The 26,903-nt window shown below is 42.9% G+C and overlaps 1 protein-coding gene and 1 long non-coding RNA gene across 3 annotated transcripts in view; one reads left to right on the forward strand and one right to left on the reverse strand.

The window, feature by feature from the left end:
* Positions 1-26,903, forward strand: part of DOCK5 (dedicator of cytokinesis 5) — a 241,436-nt gene that overhangs the window by 117,480 nt on the left and 97,053 nt on the right. Inside the window, 9 exon segments of the mRNA XM_021073736.1 lie at positions 2,938-3,067; positions 6,974-7,046; positions 11,246-11,388; positions 15,617-15,742; positions 19,968-20,092; positions 21,429-21,527; positions 23,724-23,796; positions 24,650-24,753; positions 25,925-26,108. Of these exon segments, the coding sequence (XP_020929395.1) occupies positions 2,938-3,067; positions 6,974-7,046; positions 11,246-11,388; positions 15,617-15,742; positions 19,968-20,092; positions 21,429-21,527; positions 23,724-23,796; positions 24,650-24,753; positions 25,925-26,108 (1,057 nt within the window).
* LOC110256828 lies at positions 4-10,760 on the reverse strand. Of its 2 annotated transcripts, none has more exons than XR_002338836.1 (3): positions 10,294-10,760; positions 8,164-8,213; positions 4-85 (listed from the first exon to the last, which is right to left on the reverse strand). It is a non-coding gene; the product is annotated as an uncharacterized LOC110256828 (long non-coding RNA). The 2 variants fall into 2 exon arrangements; XR_002338837.1 differs by lacking the exon at positions 4-85 and adding an exon at positions 7,056-7,167.

Consider the following 26,903-nt stretch of genomic DNA (forward strand, 5'->3'; position numbering starts at 1 on the left):
TGAGTCCTCCATGTCTTCGGTGAAAGTCTAAGCCCTTTCCATTGTTTACGATACGCACGGATGCATGTGATAAGTCTATGGAAAACTTAAAAATTGAAGACTTGAAAATAACAATCATCAGAATCCCCCTGGCAGGAAACACCTGCTCATTTATTTAACAATGATTTATTGAGCACCTATTAGGTGCCTGGCACTGCTCCAGGCACTTGAGATACATCCGGAAACACATCAGATAAAAATGTCCCTGTTCTCAGGAAGCTTCTTGTCCCAATGGGGAAGACAATAATGAACAATAATCAGAGAGATAAGTACATTGTGTAGAATGTTAGAGGTCACGAGTGCTTTGGGGCGAGGGGTGGGGAATTGCTAGGCAGGGGGAGGGTTGCTGGCTTAAATAAGTAGTTCAGGGCAGACCTTGGGAAAAGGAGCCTTTGAGCAAGAACTTGAGGGGGTGAGCTATGCAGATAAAGGGGGAGCACATTCCAGAGTTAGGTTATAGCCCAGTCAAAGACCAAACGAGACTTTTTTGTTGGCTTATGTTTTAAGGGACCTTCCTCCCCCTCCACCTTCTTCCACTTCCCCACGGAAGGCGTTGTGCAGTTGTATATGGATCAAAAGCCAGGAAATTCATCGGGCTGTCGCTTGGGGCCTAGTGACTCTCTTTCTCTTGGGCTAGAAACTTTCTTGATGTTTTCTCACTTTTTTATGACATCAGTGCTTGAAATGCCCTGGAGCTATTGCCACCTGCTCTGAGCCGCCTTGAGGTTTCCCAGCTCCCCTCAAGCCTAAAGGAGACACTCTCTTCCTTTCCTCCCTTTTTTGCTTCAGCCACACCCATGTTTTATTTCCATATTCTCTCACTACTCTTCATGTAAGAAAAGCAGAGGCTGCCGTAGAGCGCCAAAGGAAGTGATAGGAAGGAGCAGCGGTTCCAGGGTAGGCTTCTCATGCATTCCCTCATTCATTCATTCATTTACTTACTCACTCATTCATTCATTTCTCCTCATTGTCATTCATGCCTTCTATGAATCTCCCACACCTAGGACAAGCAGGGTCTGATCATTGACCCATCCAGTGACCACCACCTGGTAAACATGCACAAAAATGAGCCTAGAATTCTTCCCCAAACCTCTCCCCAACACATGGAGTATTTCCTTGATTCTAAGATACGTGGGGTTTTTTTTTCCCCTAAAATTCAAAGGTATTTATCAGTCAGTGTGTGCATTGTAAAAAAAAAAAAAAAAAAGTTCTTTAAAAAGGTATTATTGTATGCCATAAGTTGGGCCTTAAAAAACAAAACAAACAAAAAAAAGTATTATTGGATTAAAAAGGTGTAGTTTATAGATGCAGTGGAATACTACTCAGCCATAAAAAGGACAAATTAATGCCATGTTCAGCAACATGGATGCAACTAGAGATTATCCTACTAAATGAAGTCAGAAAAAGACAAATACCATATAATACCACTTTTATGTGGAATCTCAAATATGGCACAAATGAATCTATCTACGAAATAGAAACAGACTCATAGACATAGACTTGTGGTTGCTAAGGGTGTGGGAGGAGAGAGTGGGATGGACTGGGAGTTTGGGGTTGGTGGATAGAAACTATAACAGTAGATGCAAACTATTGCATTTAGAAAGGATAAGCACTGAGTTGCTACTATACAGCCCAGGGAACTATATCCAGACTCTTGGGATAGACCCTGATGGAAGTTAATATAAGAAAGGGAATGTATATACATGTATGATTGGGCCACTTTGCTGTACAGCAGCAACTGGCACAACATTGTAAATCAACTACACTTTCACCAAAAAAGGCATTATTTACTCTTTGGTCTGTCTTCTCATCAGCACCATTTTAGAAAAGCTGCAGTTCATCCTCCTTTCCAGTTAAGCTCTTCCTATTTGCAGATTTCATGTCCAGCCTTTTCAGTTCAATGAAATGTGATTAATTCCTTGGTCATTAGACATTCTACAGAAACTTCACTTATAAATGATGGCATGTGTTGTTAAATAATGTCAGGGTGCCACAATCTATGGAGTCTTTATCTGTCTATTAACAGAAGCCTCATAAAACCTTGAGTTAGAAATTCAAGGGTGATGTTCTCATCGAGGTACATCCCTGTCTTGGAGACCTGCTTAGCTAGAGTCGAGGATGGATTTGGAATGATTGTTTAAAAAGTAATTCTTGATTCAGTAAAGAGGCCTTGGACAGCTACTGCATGAAAAGAATTTGAAACGCAGTTAAATCATTCCCAGTGTTTAAGTGAATGAGATATGTTATGTCACACGTGGGTTTCCTCGCCCATCCTTACGAATACAAACAGGCATCAACCATGAACCACAGAAGGACAGAGACATTCCATCGACACATTTCTCATTAATCAACACATACCCAGAAGCTCTCAATGGACACCTCTCATAAAACATACATAACTATGGAAAGCAATGCCGATTAAATTTCTGTGTTATAGTTGCCTCGCAGGATTATGTGGAAGAGGAAATGAATTATCATATCACTAGCAAGTGTGGATACCCAATAAATGCCACTGTCTTGCAAGTTTTATTTTCATTTGACACTGAAAGGCATCCAGTGCTCAGAGAAGCCCTGGCAGGATAGAAAGCAGTGACAAATGACCACATTTTAAAATACCCAACATAAGCTGGAGACTTGAGATTGAATATGATCTAATTTATCCATTTGAAGTAGGAGCTGGGGAATTTTTAAAAATAATTTTTTTGAGTACCGCCTTTTTCTCTGATGCTGTGATAGTTCTGGGTGGGGGAGGAGGGAGGAGAGTGAGGTCATTGTGCTATTTCAGCATTAGGAAGTACACTGTGGACGATGTTTTATTGTCAGGTGACAAGAAAAGAGACATAAAGGTGGCATAGTGACGCTGTGTGACCTCCATTTGTGCATTTTCCGCCCCTGTAGGACCTCAGCAGCACAGACCTCATCCGGCCCCGCATCAGCCTCGTGTGCCAAATTGTCCGGGTCGGCCACATGGAGCTGAAGGAGGGCAAAAAGCACACCTGTGGACTCCGAAGACCCTTTGGAGTGGCAGGTACAGGAAACCCCTGGGATGGATGTAAAACAGTGCAGCCGCTGGGAAAGAAAGTGTGGTGGGTCCTCAAAAAAGGATAACAGAGAACCTAGCATCCAGCAGCTCCCCTGCTGTCTACCCATAAGAATTAAGGATCGGGCGTTGCCGTGAGCTGTGGTGCAAGCCACAGACGTGGCTTGGATCTGGCGTTGCTGTGGCTGTGATGTAGGCTGGCAGCTGTAGCTCTGATTGGACCCCTAGCCTTGGAACCTCCATGTGCCGTGGGTGCAGCCCTAAAAGGACAAAAGACAAACAAACAAAAAAGCAGGTTCTCAAGGAGATATTTGTACAGCCGTGTTCATACCAGCATTGTTCACGGTAGCCAAAAGATAGAAGCAACTCAGGTGTCCACTGATGCGCGGATGAATGAACAGAATGGTATATCCATACAGTGGGAGGCCATTCATCCTTCAAAAGGATGGGAATTCTGTTCTATGTTTCAACACGAAAGTACCTTGTAGATATTACATTACATGAAATAAGCCAGTCGCAAAAAGACCAGTACTGCATGATTCCATTTATACGAGGTAATGGGAATGGTTACATTCACAGAGACAGGAAGTAGCCTGGTGGCTCCCAGGAGCGCCAGGGAGGAGGCACTGGGGAGTTAGTGGATGACGGGGACAGAGTTTCAGTGTGGGAAGATAGGAACATCTGGAGGGTGGACGGCAGTGTTGGCTGCACAACCATGGGAATGTCTTTCCTGCCCCACATGATATATTTTTAAAAGGCCAAAATGGTAAATTTTATGTTATGTAGGTTTCCACAGTTAAAACAAAAAAATAAAATAAAATAAAGGTAGGAGTTCCCTGGTGGCTTAGCAAGTAAAGGATCCAGCACTGTCAATGCTGTGGCTTGGGGGTCACTGCTGTGGTGTGCATTTGATCTCTAGCCTGGGCATGGCCAGGAACAAAGGAAGGAAGGAGAGAAGGAAGTGGGGGAAGAAAGAGGGGAAGGAAGGAAGAAAGGAGGAGAGAGAGGGAGAAAGGAAGGGAGAAAGAGAAAGAGAGAGAGAATCGGGAGGAAGGAGGAATGGAGACCCAGAGACAGTGCAGGATGGATTCGGTTGTCAGTGTGAGCATCAGACACACTGCATTGACGGCCTGGAACCGCCAGCTGGTTTTTTTGTGGGTGCTCTGTCTTCAGCTAGACGCCACCACCTCTGTTTCTCCCTCGCTGCCAGCACTGCGTCTGGTACCCAGCAGGCCCTCTCAGTACAGCCTCCCTGTGACTGTTGGAATCTTCCCTGCCTGTGGCCACATAGTGATTTTAATCAAATAAGATTCTCCCTGGAAGGTGGTTTGCCCATCTAGGAAATGTACTCTCCCAAGGCACCATTGTGCCTGTGATGGCTTTCAGAGAGGGTCCTTGGCTTAAATCAAACACCATAACCTTCAGGGAGGCCCTGCATGTTCCTCTGGAGTTTGTTAAATGGAAGAAATAAGTTTTTGGTCTTACATGGATATTTTGGTCACTAAAGGCATGTTGAAAGCCATCAGTGAAAGGCCATAATTCTGCTTTTAGTACAAGGGCCCAGAAATGTTGTCAGGGTTGCCCTGTGGGTATGTGGATGCTGAGGCAGCCTCTGTATCATCCTGGAGGCTGTGTGAGCATCGTTCATCCAGTGAACGGGCCTGCACCCCACCTGCTCTCAAGGTTGGCCAGGCTCGGCCTAGAGGGGCAGCCTTGTTTCCTGATAATGAATGAAAATGGAATCCCAGGAAAAGCAAGGAGCCCTGGACTATTTAGCCTTCTCTTTGGTGATTCATTCTTTGGTAAAAGATTTAAGGCACATTCAAGGTCATTGTCCTTCAAATTGGAACAAAGAGATTTGAACATCATGCTTGAGGCTTTTATTTGCTCCTTTATTTCAGGGTGTGTATGTGTTTGTGCATCTGTGTGTGTCTGTGCGTTCAGAAAGTGACAGGTGGTGGGAAAGGAGAGGAGACTAGTTTACTCTGACTCTTAATGCTGAGCATCAGCAGAAGTCAGGAGTAACTCAATGATGTCATTTGCAAATGAACTGCCTCCTTGGAGGACACAAAAAGAAATTTTGCAACTATTTGTGTGTGTTTGTGCAGTGTTTGCCAGGGTCTCTCTTTTTTTTTTTTTTTTTTTTTTTGTCTTTTTTTGTCTTTTTAGGGCTGCACCCATGGCATATGGATGTTCCCAGGCTAGGGGTCTAATCAGAGCTATAGGTGCTGGCCTGTACCACAGCCACAGTAACTCCAGATCCAAGCCTCGTCTGCGATCTACACCACAGCTCACGACAACGCTGGATCCTTAACCCACTGAGCAAGGCCAGGGATCGAACCTACAACCTCATGACTCCTAGTCGGATTCGTTTCTGCTGCACCACGATGGGAACTCCTGCCAGGGTCTCTTAAGGGCTGACAGCAAGTTGATGGCATGCCCTGCTTTCTACACCTTCCTTTCAGCCACATTTTTAATCCCCAAGCCTTACTCGCTATGTGCTGGGATTACTTTGCAAAAGCATTTCCTCCCTTATCCTTTGTTTTTCCTGTTATCATTGTCTCCTATCTCAGTTCTTTTACTCTCAAACAGGTTATCTGGGGTGTGGATTACTGGTGTGTGCTGTATGACTAGGTTGTAATTTATTAACCAAGGGACAGCCTCATGCCACAGGCCCTGCCTAACCTCAGCGGATATAGAGTGAGTGGCCCACTTACTAGTTGTCTAGGCAGCAGGCATGGTTAGGGTAAATGGTTTGGCCCTGTAATCACTGTTGGGTTCATACCCTAGCTTTACCCCTTAAAACTTCTAAGGGAAAATTACCCACCTTTCCTGTGGTCAGTTTCCTTATCTCTTAAACTAGGGCTAATAATAATATTTGTATAAATAATATAATATATGTGGCAGGGCTGGAACAGTGCTTCTTTTTAACTGAAGTATAGCTGCTGTTAATTCTGCTGTACAGAAAAGTGATCCAATTGTATATATATGATACTCTTTTTTCATAAAGAAAGTCAAATTTTATTGATATCTGACTTTCAACATAATTACGGTGAACTCAGGTCCACTCTAGGGGGTTGAGTTTAGAGGCATATAAAAATGTGTACCAACCATAATTTTTCTGTCTGCCTAAACAACACTCGCATCGCATGTTTGGAGTGGGGAAATCAAACAGTAGGGTTTTTTTATATTCCTTTTAAAAATTATTTTCCATTATGGTTTATCATAGGACATTGAGTACACAACTCTCTGTGCTATACAGTAGGACCTTGTTGTCTGTGCCCTCTCATGTGTGATAGCTTACCTCTGCTAACCTCAACCTCCCACTCCTGCCCTCTCCCTTGGCAAGCACACGTCTGTTCTGTGTCTGTGAGTCTGTTTCTAGAACAGTGCTTTCTTGTGCATATAAGGGCAAATCAGAATATAGTCTTCTAGTCGGTGTTGCTGGTGCCCCAGCTGCCCTTCGTGTATCTGGAAACCAGGTAAGAAAATGTCCAATTAGAGGGACAGTGGACGCTTTCAGGTCTTGAGTTCCTCTTCCAGGTCTTACATTTGATAGACACTCCCACCAAATAAATGCATTCTCTGTGTCTTGGAATACAGGCTAAAAGTGTCATTGTCACGTGACTCAAGAATCCAGCAACTTGGCCAAGTAGAATTTTTTAAAGGGAGTCACCTGCAGGGTTGATCTGAGAACACCCAAGCTGCTGCCTGAGCCCCTGCCAGCTCTTCTACAGGCTGAGAGTCATCTTTGGCAAAGAAATGAAAGAAATGTCCCTGTTCACTATCTGTCTTCCTCCAGTGCTCTGTGTTGGCTAATACTGTCATTTTCCATCATTGTTCACCACGGCCTGAAGCCATTAGTTCCTTTAATTCAGTGTATCTTTTTCCTAGTGATGGATATTACCGATATCATACATGGGAAGGTGGATGATGAAGAAAAGCAGCATTTTATTCCCTTTCAGCAGTAAGTACTTTGGCACGTGTCCCGGGTGACTTGAGACCTAGATTAGGCCTTTGGATGGTGTGTTAACATGGATCCAGGTGCCAGGAACCTTCTGCCGAGTGAGAGAAGGCCAGCTCTTAAGCTGAAAGATAGAGGCTGAGAGAAAGCTTTATTCATAAGAGTTCTTCACATTGGACTCCAATTTAAGAGAGTAGACTGAACTTTCCTTACTCTGCGGAAATGGCCAGAGGAACATAAGGGGCCGATCTCCCAGAGAATGGTGCCATTTAAGTGCCAGAAATGCCAAAGCCTGTGCTTTGTCATATGCAGCAGGTATCACAGAGGACAAGCGCAGGGCTTTTCAGACTGCCGCCTGCATGTGAATCAGCTAGGATCTTGTTAGAATGCAAAACATGGTGGGTTTGGAGTCTACATCTAACAAGCTTCTAGGTGATGCTGCTGCTGCAGGTCAAGGGACCACACTTGGAGGAGCTTTGGGAGATTCAAGAGTGAAGGGTGGACTAATCCTTGGCTTCCGGCAAGTGGAGGAAAGCCAGCCTGGGAGTGCATGGAAGGATTCTCCGCAGAGTGGCATGCAGACCCCCTGCTGAGCTCCAGGGTCTTGAGCCCTGGGTGGACCACTAGGGTGGGGGCTCGGGGGAGCTGTTGGAGAACAAGGCTCAATCCCCGCAACCCTGAGGGAGCATGCACGTGGACATCATGACCGGCTCTAGTGATCACAAACTGCCTACCCTGCGCATTGCTGGGTATTGCTGAATCTGAATCCTAATAGAGCTGTTGTGTCAGTGAGAAAAGAGGATTGTCTCAGCCAGCGTGCAGCCCCTACAGCAGATCAGTATGACAGACTGACAAGTCCAAAAACCAGCCCAAGGATATTTGCGTTAATATATGCTCTTACTAAGTATTATAATATTTTAAAAATTATTTTAAAATATTAATTTTAAAAGCAATGGAGAAAGATAAACTATGCAGGAGATACTGTTTGAGAAAATTAGCTAACCACGTAAGAAGCGTAAGTTAGAGCCTCATCTCTCAACTTAGACCAGTGTAAATTCCAGATGATAACACATGTAAGAGCCAGAAATCTGACAGTAATATAGGAAAGTGAGAGTTTTACCTGGTGACGATGTGTGGGAGATCTTTCTGAGTCAGACACCAAAGATTTGACTGAAAAAGAAAAATTGACAAGTTTAATCACTCAAAAATTTTAAGCAGTTGATACGTAGAAGAAATTGAAGGAGTTGGTGCTGTGACACAGTAGATTAAGAGTCTGACTACAGAAATTGACAGAACATTATACATCAACTATTTTAAAAAGGGGGGGATCTGACTGTAGTGGCTCAGGTCACTTCAGAGGCATGGTTTGGATCCCCAGCCCTATGCAGTGGTTTAAAGGATCCGGTGTTGCTACAGCTGTGGCGTAGATCACAGGTCACATTCAATTCCTGACCCAGGAACTTCCATCATGTCACGGGTACAGCCATTAAAAAAAGAAAGAAATTTAATGATATCTTTGAAATGTGTATGAAAAAGAGCAAGTATTCTTAAAATATAAAGAATTAATAGAAGTTCATAAGATTGGAGTTGCCGTCATGGCGCAGTGGTTAACGAATCCGACTAAAAACTGTGAGCTTGCGGGTTCGGTCCCTGCCCTTGCTCAGTGGGTTAACGATCCGGCGATCCGGCATTGCCGTGAGCTGTGGTGTAGGTTGCAGATGCGGCTTGGATCCCGTGTTGCTGTGGCTCTGGTGTAGGCCGGTGGCTACAGCTCCAATTAGACCCCTAGCCTGGGAACCTCCATATGCCGCGGAAGCGGCCCAAGAAATAGCAAAAAGATGAAAAAAAAAAAAAAAAAAGTTCATAAGGATGTAAGAAGGAAACATACACACACCAAGAAATAGCCTATGAATTCATTGAGAATCAATGAAAGGCAAATTTAACAATGAGGTTTAGTTTGGGGATTGACCATGTTTTAAAAATATATATGATATCCAGTGTTCGGTGGCTGTAAAGAAACATTACTTACAGGAGTATCTGTTGTTATAATACATTAAAAGCCTTAAATTTTAGAAATTTCAAAGACTATGCTCCATAATTAACAGTGCTTATTTCTATCAGTGTCATTTTAGGTGATTTTGCTCCTCTTTCTGTTTAACTCTCTTCTCTCTTTTCTATGATAAATATGTATTTGTAATTTTATTTAAAATATTAAAATCCTTTTCTTTCATTTTAAAGTCCAGCATCTTTGGGCTCATTTCTAAATAAATGTAATAGTACAAATGGTTTTGCCAAGTACTACTTCCCTTCCTCATCCAGGGACTGCTATTTAAAAAAATTTTTTAAATGTATTTAATCTAATATCCTACTTATATACCAACCCTCCAAGAATATAGTGAAGTAAATACTTCATGTAGCTTGGTGCTAATATGAATTGTGATGTAACCTTCAAATTCATGAATGCTGCTTCCAAAATATATATATGTTTACTGAATAAATATGATATATTAAATTTAATAATACAATAAAGTATATCATAATCATATTAATATATTAGATTAAATGACTTCATATATTAAATGAAACATATTACTGTATATCATATGCAATAAAATCGTTGCATAAATATCAAATATATTTAAATATTTAAAATATCAATACATTATACTTACGATAAACATAAATAACTTTCATATCCATCAGTTTTTTCCCATGAATGTTGTCTCTGTTTTTTGTATCTATATAGTTATGTATGTATTAGGTATACATGTATATTAATGTAATAGAAGCAGCATTCATGAATGTGAATGTTACATGAAATACTGTAAAATAATATTAGTATTATACATGTATATGTAAATAATAGCAGCAGCAGTTCATGGATATGAAAGTTATTGTGTTCCATAAAAATGTTATAAATATATATACAATAGGAGCAGCATTATGGGTACGAGTTGCCTCTAATGTAGTTTTCTATCTTCATCTCACTTCTCAGGTGGGTTCTTCCTTTGGTTATGGGCTTTCCCACTTACATTCTGAATCAGCTCTTACTTAGCAGTCACGCTGAAACAGTGAGCCTCAGATTGTCTCCAGTGGATAATAATACAGGCTTTGAGTCTCTGCGGAGCCTAGCCTTAATTTGATTACCGCTCACTGTGTGGCCAGCAGTCACTATAAAGCTTTCATGATGCAAATCACAGCCTCTGGCATTTAACTCCTACAATTTATGGCAAATGCTTTCATAACTTACCTCCAAAGCTTTAGAGTTGATAATATGGGGAGAGTTTTATATGTGTATCCTCCTCGTCCATTTGAGAAAAAGAGTCATTTGCAGGCCACTCACATGGTGGCAATCCCACTTTACAGAAAGATAGTTCAGCCAAAAACGTGCCTCCCCCCTCTGGTCAGGATATACATCTGAACTCTGCAAAGAGAGCTGGCCTGTGTGTCCTGGGCAAGATAATAAAACCATAGCAGAGGAGATGGGACGGACCATTGTCCTGCCCTGGGCTGATACGTAGTTGCTGATAGCACTTGTTCTTTGCATAGAATGGGGGCTGGGCTGGGCTCTTTGCTCACCCTGTAGGAGCCTAAGTCTGATGTGACCATTAAAGTGACACTTGTTTGCTGGGATCTGTGCCACTGCAACCCTAAATATAATTTGCCATCACGTGAGATTCTAAGAATGCCATCCAGAAGCTGCTGCATATATTACTGCTCTTGTACACTGAGTGTTGGTACTAGTTGGGGACCCTCAAGGCATGTGCTCTAGCCCATTTCCTTACAGGTGAGGAAACTGAAGCCCAGAGGTGACTGGCAGAGGTCATTTCCCGTAGCACCAGAACTAGAGGCTGGGTCTCCTGCCACTTGCCCTGACCGTCTAGGATTCCATGACTTGCAGCCTCTCCCACCTTGTAAAGTGCATCGAGCATCCCCTCTGTCTGGTTTTAGTTGTTAACCCTTGACCATCAGTTGTGTTTGTTCCTGGGTTTTTTGTTCCTCTCTCTCCCCCACATCATTTCAAAATGAGTTTGGTATCTAAGATTTTACCCAGTGGGAAAATAAAGGAAAGATAGAAAGTGTCCTCTAGGTAGGTTCCTTTACTGTTTATATTTCCGAATGATTCCCCAGGACTCACGGCTGAGGCTGTGCTGCAAGAAACTTCCTCTTTTTTCCTTACCAGTAATTTCTGACTTTCCCAGAATTGCCATGGAAACCTATATCCGGCAGAGGCAGCTAATCATGTCGCCCCTGATAACATCCCATGTGATTGGGGAGAATGAGCCGCTCACTTCAGTCTTGAATAAGGTGATAGCAGCCAAGGAAGTCAATCACAAAGGACAAGGTACTGAGCTGGGAGGGCCTCTGGTGGGGCCGGAGGGTGGCGGTCAGAGCTGGTGCTTGGACTCCAGCCTTGTCGTTATCTTTCTCTGATATAAAACAGACCTGCTGGGGACTGCCCATCTCAAAGTCTAACGAGCGCCAAGAATGCACCCAACCCTGAGCTGGATCACAGCTGTATTTTGTAAATTCTGTGCAACAAATTCCTTTCCCCTGAGTCTTTCCTCATTTTTTGTCCACCCTATAAGCCCAATGCTGTCTCTAGGTAAAGACACAAAGAAAGAGTTTTGTTGGGTTTGGGTTTTTGTTTTTGTTTTTTGGGTTTTTTTTGTCTTTTTGTCCTTTTAGGGCCGCACCTGCGGCATATGGAGGTTCCCAGGCTAGGGGTCCAATCGGAACTATAGCTGCCAGCCTACACCACAGCCACAGCACCTCGGGATCCGAGCCGTGTCTGTGACCTACACCACAGCTCACGGCAACGCCGGATCCTTAACCCGCTGAGTGAGGCCAGGGATCCAACCCGCAACCTCATGGTTCCTAGTCAGATTCGTTAACCACTATGCCACGACGGGAACTCCAAGAAAGAGAATTTAGAAGATAATTATGTTCCACTCTCTGAGTATGTTTGTCCCATTGCATTTCCTAAAATGGAGAAGAAGGAGACCAAGGTAATGCAGATGAATATGTGTTAATATAAAATAATGGGGAAGTTCCTGTGTGGCACAGCAGGTTAAGGATTTGGTGTTGCCCCAGCTGTGGTGCAGGTTGCAACTGCTGTGCGGGTTCAGTCACTGGCCCAGGAACTTCCATATGCCTTGGGTGTGGCCAAAAAAAAGGGAAAAGGGCTATCTAGTGAAATGTTTTTAATTGTTTTTAGTATTTCCATATATTATTTTGTTGACGTTTAACTCAGAGGAGTTCTGCTTATTGAAAGTACACTTTTTAATTCAAATAATAAGGGAAAATAGTTAAAAATTTAAAACTCAAATACTAAGTTGGTGATAATTTGGTGATAATTTTGAAGATTGAGTCACTTTTTTAAACAAAATCGTTTGCCAAAGTGGAAGCAATTAGGAAACATATTATTTTTAGCATATTTAGTTTGCCACTTTTCAGAATTATCCTGAATAGGAAATACATATGAAGAATCATAGAATCTGGGGAGAGAGAGGGAATGAGATGGACTGGGAATTTGAGATTAATAGATGCAAACTATTGCTTTTAAAATGGATAAGCAATGAGATCTTTCTGTATAGTACTGGGAACTGTGTCTAGTCACTTATGATGGAGCATGATAATGTGAGAAAAAGGAATGTATAGGTGTATGTGTGACTGGGTCACCTTGCTGTAGAGTAGAAAATTGACAGAACACTATAAATCGGCTATAATGGAAAAAAACAAAAATCATTAAATTAAAAAAAAATCATAGAATCTGAAAATAAATAACCCGGAGTTCCCATTGTGGCTCTGTGGATTAAGAACCCAACATACTGTCCATGAGGATGCAGGTTCGATCCCTTGCCTTGTTCAGTGGACTGAGGATCCGGCATTGCCATGAGCTGCAGCGTAGGTCACAGTTGCAACTTGGATCCTGTGTTGCTGTGGCTGTGGCAGAGGCTGGCAACTGCAGCTCCAATTCGACCCTTATCCTGGGAACCTCCATATACCACAAGTGTGGTGATAAAAAGATTAAAAAAAAAAAATAACTAACTAAATGTATCTCTGTTGCTTTGGAACTCCTAACCTACGGATATAATTTGTTAGAGTGAAAAACCCTTACACTCAATAGATGGCTTTGTATGTATAATTTTTTAAAACAAAACTGAGGAAAATATTCTTTCTCTTCCTTCTTAACAGAACACTTTTCAAATGTTTTTGTGCTTTTCATAAATATTACTTTTGACTGCATAATATTCTATTGCTTAGATTTTTAGAGCATGGAACTTCGTAGATTAGCGCTTATGTGCCTTCTAATTTTTACCATTATATATATATATTTTTTTTTTCTTCTTTTTTGTCTTTTTAAGGACACCCACAGCATATGGAAGTTCCCAGATTAGGGGGTTGAATCAGAGCTGCAGCTGCTGCCCTATATCACAGACTCAGCAACACAGGATCTGAGCCCCGTTTGCCACCTACATCAAGCTCATGGCAACACCTGATCCCTGACCCTGTGAGTGAGGCCAGGGATTGAACCTGCATCTTCATAGATACTGGGCGGATTCTTTTCCACTGCATCACAGTGGGAACTCCCCACCATTATAAATTTAAATAACCCTGATATGACTCTCTTTATACATGAAGCTTTTTCCGTATTTAGAACTACCTCCCCAAGAAAATTCTCAGAAATAGCATTTCTAGGCCAAGCGATGGGAAAAAGCTTAAACCTGGAGATACACATATTGTCCGAATGCTTCCCATTGATTTCTTTCTTTCCTTTTTTTTTGCTTTTTTTTTTTGCTTTTTTTTTTTGCTTTTTCAGGCCGCACTTGGTGGCATATGATTCCCAGGCTAGGGGTCCAATTGGAGCTACAGCTGCTGGCCTACACCACAGCCACAGCCACACAGGATCCGAGACACGTCTCCAACCTACACCACAGCTCACAGCAACACCAGATCTTTAACCCACTGAGTGAGGCCAGAGATCAAACCCACAACCCCATGGTTCCTGGTTGGACTTGTTTCCACTGTGCTACAATGGGAACCCCCCACTGATTTCTTACAGTGGGCAGGAATTACCATCTGCCTGCTTTGCAAACTGATGTTTAAAAACCTCTACCTGGAGTTCTGGCTGTGTTACAGCAGGTTAAGGATCCAGTGTTGTCTCTTTGGTGGCTCAGGTTCAATCCCTGGCCTAACACAGTGGGTTAAAGATCCAGCGTTGCTGCACCTGTGGCGTAGGTCACAGCTATAGCTTGGTTTCAGTCCCTGGCCTGGGAACTTCCCTATGCCATGGGTGTGGCCGGAAAAGAAAAAGAAAAAAATCTTTACCTTTTGAAGTGTGAAAAGTGGACTTCCATAGCATTTAAAAAAAAAAAAAATTGCTTGACAGTGAATTCTTTAGCCCTCTTGTGTATTTATGTATTTTCTAAAGTTTTCCTTCTCGGTTTTTGTGAGCTCCTTACATAATGAAGATAATAACCTGTCTTATGGAGGACACATTATTTTCAATTTATGATTTACCAAATATTTAAAGATTTCTTGTACTTCTGTGTGAATTTTGTATCTGTGTTCTGTTTATTTGTGAGGATCTAAAAGTGTTTTTCTTCCAATGAAATTCATAATTTCCTGTATTTCCCCATCCCTTTTATAGGCATGTGTAGTATATGGCATAGGTAACATGCCTTTTGCTTTTTTATATATATCAGAATTTCAGTTAGGAAACAAACCCAACCAGTATCCATGAGGATGCCGGTTTGATCCCTGGCCTGGCCCAGTGGGTTAACCATTCAGTGTTGCCATGAGCTGTGGTGTAGGTTGCAGACTCAGCTCCAATCTGGCATTGTGTGGCTGTGGCGTAGGCCGGCAGCTGCAGCTCTGATTCGACCCCTAGCCTGGGAACCTCCATATGCCCCACCTGCAGCTCTAAAAAGAAAAAATAATTTCAGTTATTATATAGATAATTCCATTGCTTTTGTAATATCTACATTTGTTTCTCTAAGAAAAATGGTTCATTCTCAGAGATTTACTACACTTTTTTCTTTTAATTTTCTGTCTTTTTTGTTTACTTTTCTGTTAGGAATTTGTTTCAATGAAAATGTGTGACAAGAGATTAGACCGATTCTGTCCTAAGTAGCTAGAAAATTATCCCAGCACATTTATGAAGCTGTTCTATTTTTCATGATTTATGTCTCTTTGGCCATATGTTTAGTTACTGTATGTAATTAAACTTGATTTCATTGTTTCCATTGAAATATATGTTTTCTACTACTAGTATCACTCATTACTGTAATTTTGCATTATTTGGGTATCTAATAGGGGCTGTCTTTATTCTTTTTTCTTCCCCAGAGTAAACATCTGTTCACCTCTCTGTCAAATTCTCAAAGAAATCCTGCTATGATTTTGTTGGGAGTGTCATTAAAATTCTAAGTTACTGGGGGAGAATGTACATCTTTATAATAATGTATCTGTGTATATCAGTAACATGCATGTATTTTTCTCAGCGTTTGTGTGTACATTTATTATACAGATCATAACAAAGAACTAAAAGTTTATCTTTTATTCTTTTAAAGGACTTTGGGTTTCGTTGAAGCTATTGCCAGGGGATCTCACGCAGGTTCAGAAAAACTTCTCACACTTAGTGGATAGATCCACAGCAATCGCCCGGAAAATGGGCTTTCCTGAAATAATCCTTCCAGGTAAACGTTTGCTAGATTCACCTGTTCTGCATCTTCTAGGACTTCCTTCTATGCAGCAGTTACTTCTAAGGGGACCATTGAGGCAACTTGGATCCATCAGTTTTCCTCATCTACGTGCGGTGAGGAGATAGTGGGAAAAACAGGCAGGCCTGCCACACCTTAGAAAACTACCCAGTGTGTGAACCCAAGACAGTGCTTTTAAACGTAACTCCTAAATGTGTCTCTGTGGTCTCTTCCTTTGTGTTCCACACAAACCCCTTTGAAATAATTCCCGAGACCATCACCCATATATTCATAGCAGCACTATTCACAATAGCCAAGACATGGAAACAACCTAAATGTCCATCAACAGATGAAAGGATTAAAAATATGTGCTACATGTGTACAATGGAATACTACTCAGCCATAAAAAGGAATGAAATAGTGCCATTTGCAGCAACATGGATGCAACTAGGGATTCTCATAGTAAGTGAAGTAAGAGGAGAAAGACGAATATATCACTTACATGTAGAACCTAAAATATGGCAAAAATGAAACCTATTTGCAAAACAAGAACAGACTCACAGAATGGAGAATGGATTTGTGGTTTCCAAGAGGGAGGGGGAGAAGGGGATGGACTGAGAGTTTGGGGTTAGTAGATGCAAACTGTTATATTTAGAATGAATAAGCAATGAGGGCCTACTGTACAATACAGGAAACTATATCCAATCTCCAGGTATAGACCATAATGGAAGATAGTTTGAGAAAATAATGCATATTTTTGTATGCCTGGGTCATAACATTTTTTTGCTGTATAGCAGAAATTGACAAAACGTAAATCCATTGTTCTTTACTAAGCAAATTAAGGGAAAAAATTCTAGAAAATCAAGCTGTTATCTATTGTGTAAAAATTCAGGTTCTCTTAAACTAATGCAAGGTCTTATTCCTTCTTTGGGAGATTAAGGAGCAGTCATAATTTGATGCCTCACACATACGTAGTGGATATTAAAAAAATATTTGTGGGGTGGATAAATAATAAAGCCATAGAATGGAGATGATCTTTTTCTTCTGTTCTCATAAAAAGTAGTTTTTCATCTGCTTATTTCATCCCTTCCAGAGCCGCTTGACCCTAATCCATATTCATCACTATTCTGGGAAAATGGTTTGTCTTCTTGTTTGCAAAAATAAGTATTGGTGCCCTTCCTGTAACTGGAGGCAGTTTTATTGCTACATCAAGGCAGAAATCTGGAAAAATAAAGTAGAAGTTTATTTTTTGGACAAAGTTAATTTGTCTTTGAAATCCGGCTGGAAAAGCTCTTTGTCATCAGTAGTAATGGGTCATAGACTGCCAGGGCTCTTAATAGATGTTAAAAATCATCTAGAATGATTTGTCCCAAATACTGGTTTTCCAATCAGCTCGTCAGGATCACCTGAGAAACATTAAAATACAGATTCCCAGATTTTTCTGGAAACTCTGACTTAGTTTGTAAGACCAGGACTCCCTGGGGTGTTCTGGTTATCAGCTAGGTTTGAGACATACAGATCTGGACCACTGTCTATCACCTTGTGGCTCCCTCTCATTTTTTTTTTTTTTTTGGTCTCTTTGGAGCCACATCTGCAGCATGTCGAAGTTCCCAGGCTAGGGGTTGAATTGGAGCTGCACCTGCCACCCACAGCTACAGCCACAGCAATGCCAGATCAGAGCCATGTCTGTGACCCACACTGAAGGTCATGGTAACGCCAGATCCTTAACCCACTGAGCGAGGCCAGGGGTTGAACCTGCGTCCTCATGGATACTAGTCAGAATCATTTCTGCTGAGCCACAACGGAAACTCCCAGATCCCCTTCTCTTTAACTTGCTTATGTCTTACTCAGAATCCCAGTTTGGAGCTCATCATCCTGTACATCAAGACCTGACCCTTCTGTTGTGTTTTATCTCAGAGAACAGCCCTTCCTCCATCCACTGTCACAAACAAGAAGCCTGACAGTCGCCCTTGACACCTCCCTTCCCTCACACCTCACATGCAATTAACAAAGAAGACCCATCAGTCTGTCCTTGGAAAGGCCTCTGAAATCCACCCCTTTCTCTCTGTCCCATTGCCACTGCCCAGGTCATAGCTAGTGTCATCCGTTCCCTGCACAACTGCTGTCACTTCCTCACGGGTTCTCTTATTTCTGCTCTTGGTACCTCAGCTGCTCTTCTCTACACTGTAGCATGAATCATCTTTTTTTTTTTTTTTTTTTTTTTAAATTTTTATTTTTTTGTCTTTTCTAGGGCCACTCCCGAGGCATATGGAGATTCCCAGGCTAGGGGTCGAATCAGAGTCACAGCTGCCGGCCTACGCCAGAGCCACAGCAACACGGGATCCGAGCTGCATCTGCGACCTACACCACGGCTCACAGCAATGCTGGATCCTTAACCCACTGAGCAAGGCCGGGATTGAACCTGCAACCTCATGGTTCCTAGTCAGATTCATTAACCACTGAGCCACGACGGGAACTCCCATCTTTTTTTTTTTTTTTTTAATTTTGTCTTTATTAGAGTATAGATTTACAGTATGGTGTCAATTTCTACTGTAGAGCATAGCAACCCAGTTATATATGTATACACGTATTCTTTTATTCTTTTTCTCATACTATGATCGAAGATAGTATGAAGGATCTTTTATAAACGCCAACCTGATATCGTTCCACTCCTTCCTGGCTGAAAACATGGTGATGACTTCTGTTTCTATTCAGGACGAAGACACAGATTCTTTTTTTTTCCCCCTGCTTTTTAGGGCTGCAACCATGGCATATGGAGGTTCCCAGGCTAGGGGTCGAATCAGAGCTGTAGCTGCCGGACTATGCTGCAGCCACAGCAATGCAAGATCCAAGCCACATCTGCAACCTACACCACAGCTCACAACAACACTGAATCCTTAACCCACTGAGCGAGACCAGGGATCAAACCTGCATCCTCATGGATGGGAATTCCAAGACACAGATTCTTCACTTGGCCTTCAGGCCTTAGGGAAACTGGTCTTTTGTCTGTCTCTATAGCCCCATCTCACACCAGGTTTCCCCTCACTTGAAGAATTCAGTCGTATGTCTGCTACCTCTGGGCCTTTGCACGTGCCACTGTCTCCCACTCTTACTCTCCTTCCTCCAGTACCAGCTTGAAGGCAAGATTCCCATGCCCTCCAAACAAGGTTGGGACTTAGTGTCATGCTTTCACTGAGCCTGGCCGGTCCCTTCATTGGTCGTGATGTATTTCTTCAGGTGACTGATCGTACCTCCCCACCCACCAGACGAAGCCATTTGAGGGTGAGGTTGGTACATGGCTCACATTGTCTCCCAAACGTCTAGCACGGTGCTTGTTACAGAGGAGCTCAGTCCGTTTTTCGGATGAGTAAATGAGTATGATTTTTATCGCACTGTACCAAAATTTACTCAACCAACTGTTTCTATGGTTGGAAATTGAGGGTGTTACCAAGTTTTCACTTTCATAAACACCACCATGAATATTCTTAGGGATAAATCATTGCTCACATTTTTTTTTTATTGCTCACATTTTTTATCGTAGTATAGTTGATGTACAATATTATATATGTTTCATGTGTACAACAGATAACGAATCACAATTTTTAAAGGTTGTATTCCATTTATAGTCATTATAAAATATTGGCCATAGTCCCTGTGCTGTATAATATATTCTTGTTGCTTATTTATTTTATCCATAGTGGTTCATACCTCTTAATCCCTTAGCCCTATCTTGCCCCCTACCCTCTTCCCTCTTCCCACTGGTAACTACTAGCTTGTTCTCTGTATCTGTGAGTCTGTTTTTTTTTTTTTGGTTTATTCACTAGCTTGTTTTATTCTTTAGATTCCACATACGAATGATATCATACAGTATTTGTCTTTCTCTGTCTGACTTTCTTTTATGAGAATCTCTGGATCCATCCATGTTGCTGCAAATGGCATTGTTTTGCTATTTTTTTATGGCTGAGTAATATTCCATTGTGTTTATATACCATCTCTCTTATTCATTCATCTGTTGATGGACACTAAACTGCACTTTAAAGACACTATGATACGTACGGAGAAGAAGAATGAGATCAACTAAAGGAAATAACACACACAAAAACTTCTGCTGTATGAATAGTTTATTGCATAGAGTATTTTATATCTTATATATAATTTACATCTTATTACCTCCCGAGAATTATAAACAGCAGCACTCACAAGATGGGTCGTAACCTTGCAGGAGACGTTCGGAATGATATTTATGTCACCCTGATCCACGGGGAGTTTGACAAAGGGAAAAAGAAGACACCGAAGAACGTGGAGGTGACCATGTCTGTGTATGATGAGGAGGGCAGGCTCTTGGAGGTACGTAGTGTCCTAGCAATCCCACTGCTGTCACACAGTTCTTCACAGTAACATGACTTAGGGTCTGATGTTAATTGTTCTCCACTGTTGAGTGCATTTGGTTTTTCCTAAGGGAAAAATAGGAAACCTGGTAAATTTGTGAGGAGCAATTACCAAATTTACTACTAAATTCATGTGGACTCTCATTTTCTCCGGTGCTGAAAAAGACCTCCCGTCACCAGGGATTTCAGGTAGATGCTTCCGATGGAGAGATTCCTTATCATTTTCAAGTTATTTAGCCCCTTTCAAGCCTGATAAGTTCCTCTGGGGCTCGTGTTCAGTGGCACACGTCCTCCATCTGGGTGAGCTGAGCCTGTGGAGAGGCACCTGTTAGAGCTGTTACACTGGAAGGCCTCTTGGTTCAAGGTCAGCTACCACTGCGCTCTTTAATTTTAGAAATCAGAAAACTGCAGCCCCAGAAGGATAAGCTATTTTCTCAGGGATGCACAGGACTCAGTAGTGGTGCTAAGAATGGATACACATGTCCTGACCTATTCCTTTAATGGGAGTAAACCTGGATTCTGACATTAAAGAGAAGGCCAGGTTGGGGTGGTTATGGGAGGTTTTCGTTGTCTCTCCTGCCACGTGGCTCCTCCTTTAAGAGCCATAGTTACCTGCCTTGGAATCCACTCTACTCCCTGATCACCTCATGGTGGGGGTCACAGCACAGTATACAGCCCTGTCACCTCCCCATGAATAGGATCATCTTTGAAATCAGTTGGCTCAGTCAAGTTGTCTTAAGGATTAGCAGAGTGCTTTGGGACATGGTATGGGAATGACCTATTGTGCCCTTGAGCCCCAGAAGTTCAAGTTCATATCCTCACGGCTTTGCTCACTAGGCTGGAAGTGCCCCCGGGGAGACCTGGTTCTGCTGAATGAGGGGTTCATTTCGAGGAAGAGGCAGCCCTAAGTTCTAAGTTCTAGTGAACATGCCACTGCAGCTACAGGCCAGGTCCTTAGAGAGGAGTGTAGTTGGGGCCTCACCCAGTGGTGCTTCTGCACGCATGGCTCCCGGTCACCCTTACTGGCCTCTCTTCCCTGAGAGAGGAAACAAGAAAGTAGAAAACTTAGGGCTGGGATGGAAGAGAGGATAAAATTTCCAGCAAAGAGGAATGGCAAGCTGGTGCCAGGTGCCTCAGCAACCAATACCTTTGGACACTTAGCCCCTTACAGAAGGTGCTAGGAGCTCATCCTTGCTCTACTCTTCGCCCCCACATGCAACTGGCTGGCCACTCAGGGTAAACTTAGTGTTTTTGATCTTACTACCTCCTTCTCACTTTTTTCTTTCCATTTAAAGAAAGCAGTTCATCCTGGTGCTGGGTACGAAGGCATTTCTGAGTACAAGTCAGTGGTCTACTACCAAGTCAAGCAGCCCTGTTGGTATGAAACTGTGAAGGTGAGCATGTGCCCTATGTAACCCCATCGTATATGAGACCTTTGCAGCATATGGACCTCGCTGGGGTGACATTGGAGCTGCAGCTGCAAGCCTACACCCCAGCCACAGCAATGGCAGATCCTTAATCTACTGAGCTTGGCCGGGGCTTGAACCACATTCTCATGGAGACTAGTCAGGTTCTTAACCCATTGAGCCACAGTGGAACTCTATGAGACCTCCTTTAGATTCCTTTCTGTGTTCTACCCACACATCATTCTCCTTTATCCTGAAGATTTGGATAAGTTGCCAGGGGTGTGTGTTAAGAAAGAAACTGATGGGAGTTCCCACTGTGGCTCAGTGAATGAAAAGCACTGGAATCCGACTAAGAACCATGAGGTTGCAGGTTTGATCCCCGGCCTCACTCAGTGGGTTAAGGATCCGGCATTGCCGTGAGCTGTGGTGTAGGTTGCAGACGCGGCTCAGATCCCGCGTTGCTGTGGCTGTGGTATAGACCAGCGGCTACAGCTCCGATTAGACCCCTAGCCTGGGAACCTCCATATGCCGCGTGTGCGGCCCTAAATGGACAAAAAAAAAAAAAGAAAGAAAGAAAGGAACTGATCATCGTAACTCTGCAGAAGAGCCTTTATCTTCATAAGCTTCAGAAAGCTTAAATAACATTCTTGCTCAGAAACGTGTTGAAATTTGAAGAGAGAAGCGTGTGGTTGTAAGGATGTAATAGGCTGCCAAGATGGTCCCGAACCAAATGGAGATTTTCACACTCTGCAAGCAGTTTCCTAACATTTCTTTCCTTCCTGGCCTCTAACCAAGTGTTCTGGGCCTCTTTTCAATTTAAATATGTGTCTGGCAGATTCCAGTGCTTTTCATTCAGATCCATCGTCGTGTGTGAGCCTTACTATAGCCCTACGACTAGAATAGTCCAAGTGGCAGTAGCCCTTTTGCTGATGACATAGCTGACATTCAAAGAAGTGAAGGGACCTTCTAAGATAGACCAGGATGAGAAAGAATATAAAAAAGAAAATATATCACATATGTATGACTGAGTCACTTTGCTGTACAGTGGAAATTGGCACCACATTGTAAATCAACTCTACTTGAATTTAAAAAATTTTTTAAAAAGTGACTTACCAAGTACCTCTAGCTGCTCAATGTTGGAGCCTAAACTGGAGCTCATGTCTTCTGCACCCCATGATCCATTGGCTCTTTCTGATTGTCCAAGTGTCATGAGCTATCCATACAACAGTTAAAAAAAAAAAAAATTTGCAGGAGTTCTCTTCATAGCTCAGCAGAAACGAATCCGACTAGGAACCATGAAATTGTGGGTTTGATCCCTGTTCTCACTCAGTGGGTTAAGGATCCAGTGTTGCCGTGAGCTGTGGTGTAGGCTGCAGACGCTGCTCGGATCTGGTGTTGCTATAGCTCTGGCGTAGGCCGGCAGCTACAGCTCAGACTAGACCCCTAGCATGGGAATCTCCGTATGCCACATGTGCGGCCCTTGAAAGACAAAAGACAAAAAAGAAAAGAAATTGGCACTATTACCTCAATTCGGAAGTAACCATCTTCTACAGTTTTATATATTTCATATGTTCTGAATCATGCTGTTTGTACAAATTTATAGTGTGCCTTTTCAAACTACTTCTCTTGAGGCATTGGAAGTTCTTCAGAAATGTATTTTTAGATACTTGCAAAATATTCCATTATACAATCATGGCATGATTATATAATACAATCATTAAACTGTTGGCCGTAATTTCTCTGCTCTTTTCATTGCCCATGCCTTGGTTTTCCCTGCCCTTTCTATGTATATAAGCAACAAAAACAGGCCTCCTTGTCCCCAGTGTTCTATCTTTTCCTTCTTTAGAGGCCCTAATTATTACCATATGAATATACACCTTGCAGTCTGAAAGGTTCCACATAGACCTGAAAGTACCAACCTTTTCCCTCTGAACTATTTCCTGTTTCCCACCTGAGAAAGTCCTGGGACTGTGTGACATCTCCATTTTCAGAATCGATGATAGTCAGCAAAGATGAATGTTTCTTGAGATGCTTTGAATTTTGAAAATCGCTCAGTGTCCTTTGAAGGAAACCCTGCCCTATTTCTCACTCAATAGAAATTAGTCCTGCGACCAGATGCTACAGTGAGCTCTGAGTACGAAGGCCTGTGCTGATATAAACTCTTCCTTTCTTACGATTGTTCAGGTATCCATTGCTATAGAAGAGGTCACACGCTGTCATATAAGATTTACCTTCCGACACAGGTCGTCTCAGGAATGTAAGTAATAGGGGATCTTTGACTATTTTCATCCAAAAAATATTATCTCCTGCTTGGCAGTGCTTTTTGTGGGTCTGGAGAACAGGATACGTGGCACCTTTATATCAAGAGCCATTGGTGCTAAGGAAATCCAAGGAATGACTTATTCTAGGCTGGGAGATCTGTGTTTATCCTTCTATATCTGAATTTCTTGTGGGGAGATGGGGGAGAGTGAGGGTGGCCTGGACTCAGGTGGGAACAGCAGGGGTGGAGCGAAAGGGCATGGGTGCCAGAGGCCCTGGGGATGCAGAGTTGGTGTCGGGGGAATCATTGTCAACACCCCCAGTTCTTTTTTTTTTTGTCTTTTTAGGGCCACTGCACCCATGGCATATAGAGGTTCCGAGGCTAGGGGTCGAATTGGAGCTACAGGTGCTGGCCTATGCCACAGCTCACAGCAACGCCAGATCCTTAACCCACTGAGCGTCAGGGATCCAACTCTCAGCCTCATGGTTCCTAGTTGGATTCGTTTCCACTGCGCCACGACGGGAACTCCTGTTTTTTTTTTTTTATGTTTGTTTGTTTTTTTCGTTGGTTTTTTTAAACACCCTCAGTTCTGATTTGAATGATTGAGTGGACTCAGAGATGTAGGAAGAGGAGCTCACTTGGGGGCACCAGAAGATTTCAGTTAGGGAGCTGTTTCCTTTGAGAGCCTGTGCCGTGCACATTGCATGGGGCTTATTGGAGCTCCCTGAATTGTGCTGATGACAGTGTGTTTGCACACGAGCCCCCAGAGCAAAATGTGCCATCAGCTCTCAGAGCCATCACCGCCTGGTATCCCTTTGCCCTGCTCAGACACGTATTCCTGTCTTTTCAGCCAGAGATAAATCAGAGCGCGCCTTTGGGGTGGCCTTCGTGAAGCTGATGAACCCGGATGGCACCACTCTGCAGGATGGGAGGCACGATCTGGTGGTTTATAAGGTGGTGCGAAAGAAAGAGGCTCAGAATATTGCTGAGGACATATTTACTCTCTCCAAAACCGGTTCTGAAAACTCCTTTCAGACTTATATATATATACATATTGACAGCTTCTCTAGGCCTGTACACGTTTGCCCCTTCAAGTCTAGAGCCCTAGAGCATTGTGGTCACACTAGCTCCGTGGCCTCGCATCCCCTTTCTGGAAAGAGCATGTTGCATTAGCACGTGGACTCCTCAAGGACAGACCCTCCCTCTCCCGCACATGGGTCCGTGCAGGTGAACAGTTGAGGGCTGCCGCCAGCCTTCTGCTCTCTGTCTCGCCCTGCAGTGGAGTGTTGATGGTTGCGCTGCTGGGCTGGGTTAGTGTGGTGGGTGTGGCAGGATGTGGTTTTCATATCAGCTCAAGGCAGGCACCCTGTCTCTGCCACGGGGCCCCCTTTCCTTTCCTGTCAGTTTGGTCCTTGTACTCCCCTCTAACTGTTGCAGAGCTGTCACTTCCACTGAGATTTTAGCCAAGGAAGTAGATGCTGGGAAGATCTCATTTGTCCAACAATATCCAGGAGGCTTTTCACACAGATGGGTAGCTTTCTTGAGATGAATGTACCTGGTGTGTCTTTCCCTTCATGGCTCCTTGGCTCATAAATAACGTTAGAAGGCATGGCAAGCTCTTTTTTCTCAATGGACCCAATGAGGTGTAATTGTGACCATGTACACAATCAAGAAAACAAAATCCCTGTGTAGCCCTGGGAACTACGTCTAGTCACTTATGATGGAGCATGATAATGTGCGAAAGTAGAGTGTGTACATGGATGTGTAACTGGGTCACCGTGCTGTACAGTAGGAAAAAAATTATATTGGGGAAATAACTTAAAAAAAAGAGAAAAGAAAAGAAAATCCATCCTTATTCTTTGTTATGTTTATTTATGTAGGTAGACCAGAGACTAGGATATTGATTTCTAGTGCATAACTTACTCCACTTTCATTCAGTATTGAAATTATTTCCACGCCCAGACTCCGGAAAGGTATGAATGTGTCTCAGAGTTGGAAGGGATCTCATTGAAGGAAACTTCATTTCTCATGTTGAAAATGCCCTGCACTCAGGGTAGATACTTTTCTATCTCCACGTAAGAGATTTTGTCCCTGCTTTGGGATTCCCAACATGCTCCCTTTACAGGGTGACAACAAGAAAATGGAAGATGCCAAGTTCTACCTGAGCCTGCCTGGAACCAAGGCAGAGATGGAAGAAAAGGAGCTCCAAGCATCCAAAGCCTTAGCCAACTTTACACCAACCAAGGATAGCACAAAAGATAGCTTTCAGATCGCCACACTCATCTGCTCTACAAAGCTCACCCAGAACGGTAGGCGTGATGACCTGAGTGACACCAGCATTGGGTTTTCTCTTTGGTTTCCATGGATTTCTTTGTTAGCCTTGGGGCACTGGACCCTGTGCGGGGCTGTCTTCTGAGGTGCAGTTCTGGGCAGTCTGGATTCTGCACTCAGCTCTTCATGAACTCCACTGTCGTGCCCTATGATGTTGATAATAAGAGGAGGACACTGGTCCTGGCAGAGGAATGTCAGTCTCCTGCCTAAGCAGGTGTGGCCAAGAGCAGGGAGGGTTTCCCATTAGCCTTCCATCTTTCCCCCTACAGATTCTTCTTTCCCAATCTTTCCCAAGTGGTCAGAGATTTTCCATAAAATCAGCTCAACAGTTCAAATGGGGCATCATTTTGTCCTTTCTTGAAATCTGATAGCAATAAAAAGTTAAAAACTTCTTGTGAGTGTATCAGGGCATGTGATGGCCAATCACAGCTTCTTACTCTTTTAACCTATGTAATATTTAAGGAATCCTACTGAATAAAGAGATCCAAGAATTGGCTGCTTAGGGGACTTGCTTTAGAAATCCTGTACTCCCTGTTCTGTGTAGAGGATTGGTCCCTTTGACCTCTGAGAAGATTTGGGGGAGGTACCTGCAAGGGGCTTGGCCTTAGAGAAGTGACAAGGTAGACAAAACAGCTTAAATGTAAGGTACACTCAAGAATCAGAAAAATGGTTGATTTTTAGAAGGGCTCTGTGTTGGTTGTTTTGATGAATCATGGTCAGGTAGAGAATACGGGTAGTATTTCCACTTGGACAAGTGGCTGGACTCAACAGAG

Source organism: Sus scrofa, chromosome 14, assembly GCF_000003025.6.
Source record: "Sus scrofa isolate TJ Tabasco breed Duroc chromosome 14, Sscrofa11.1, whole genome shotgun sequence".
In the NCBI taxonomy this organism is placed as follows: domain Eukaryota; kingdom Metazoa; phylum Chordata; class Mammalia; order Artiodactyla; family Suidae; genus Sus; species Sus scrofa.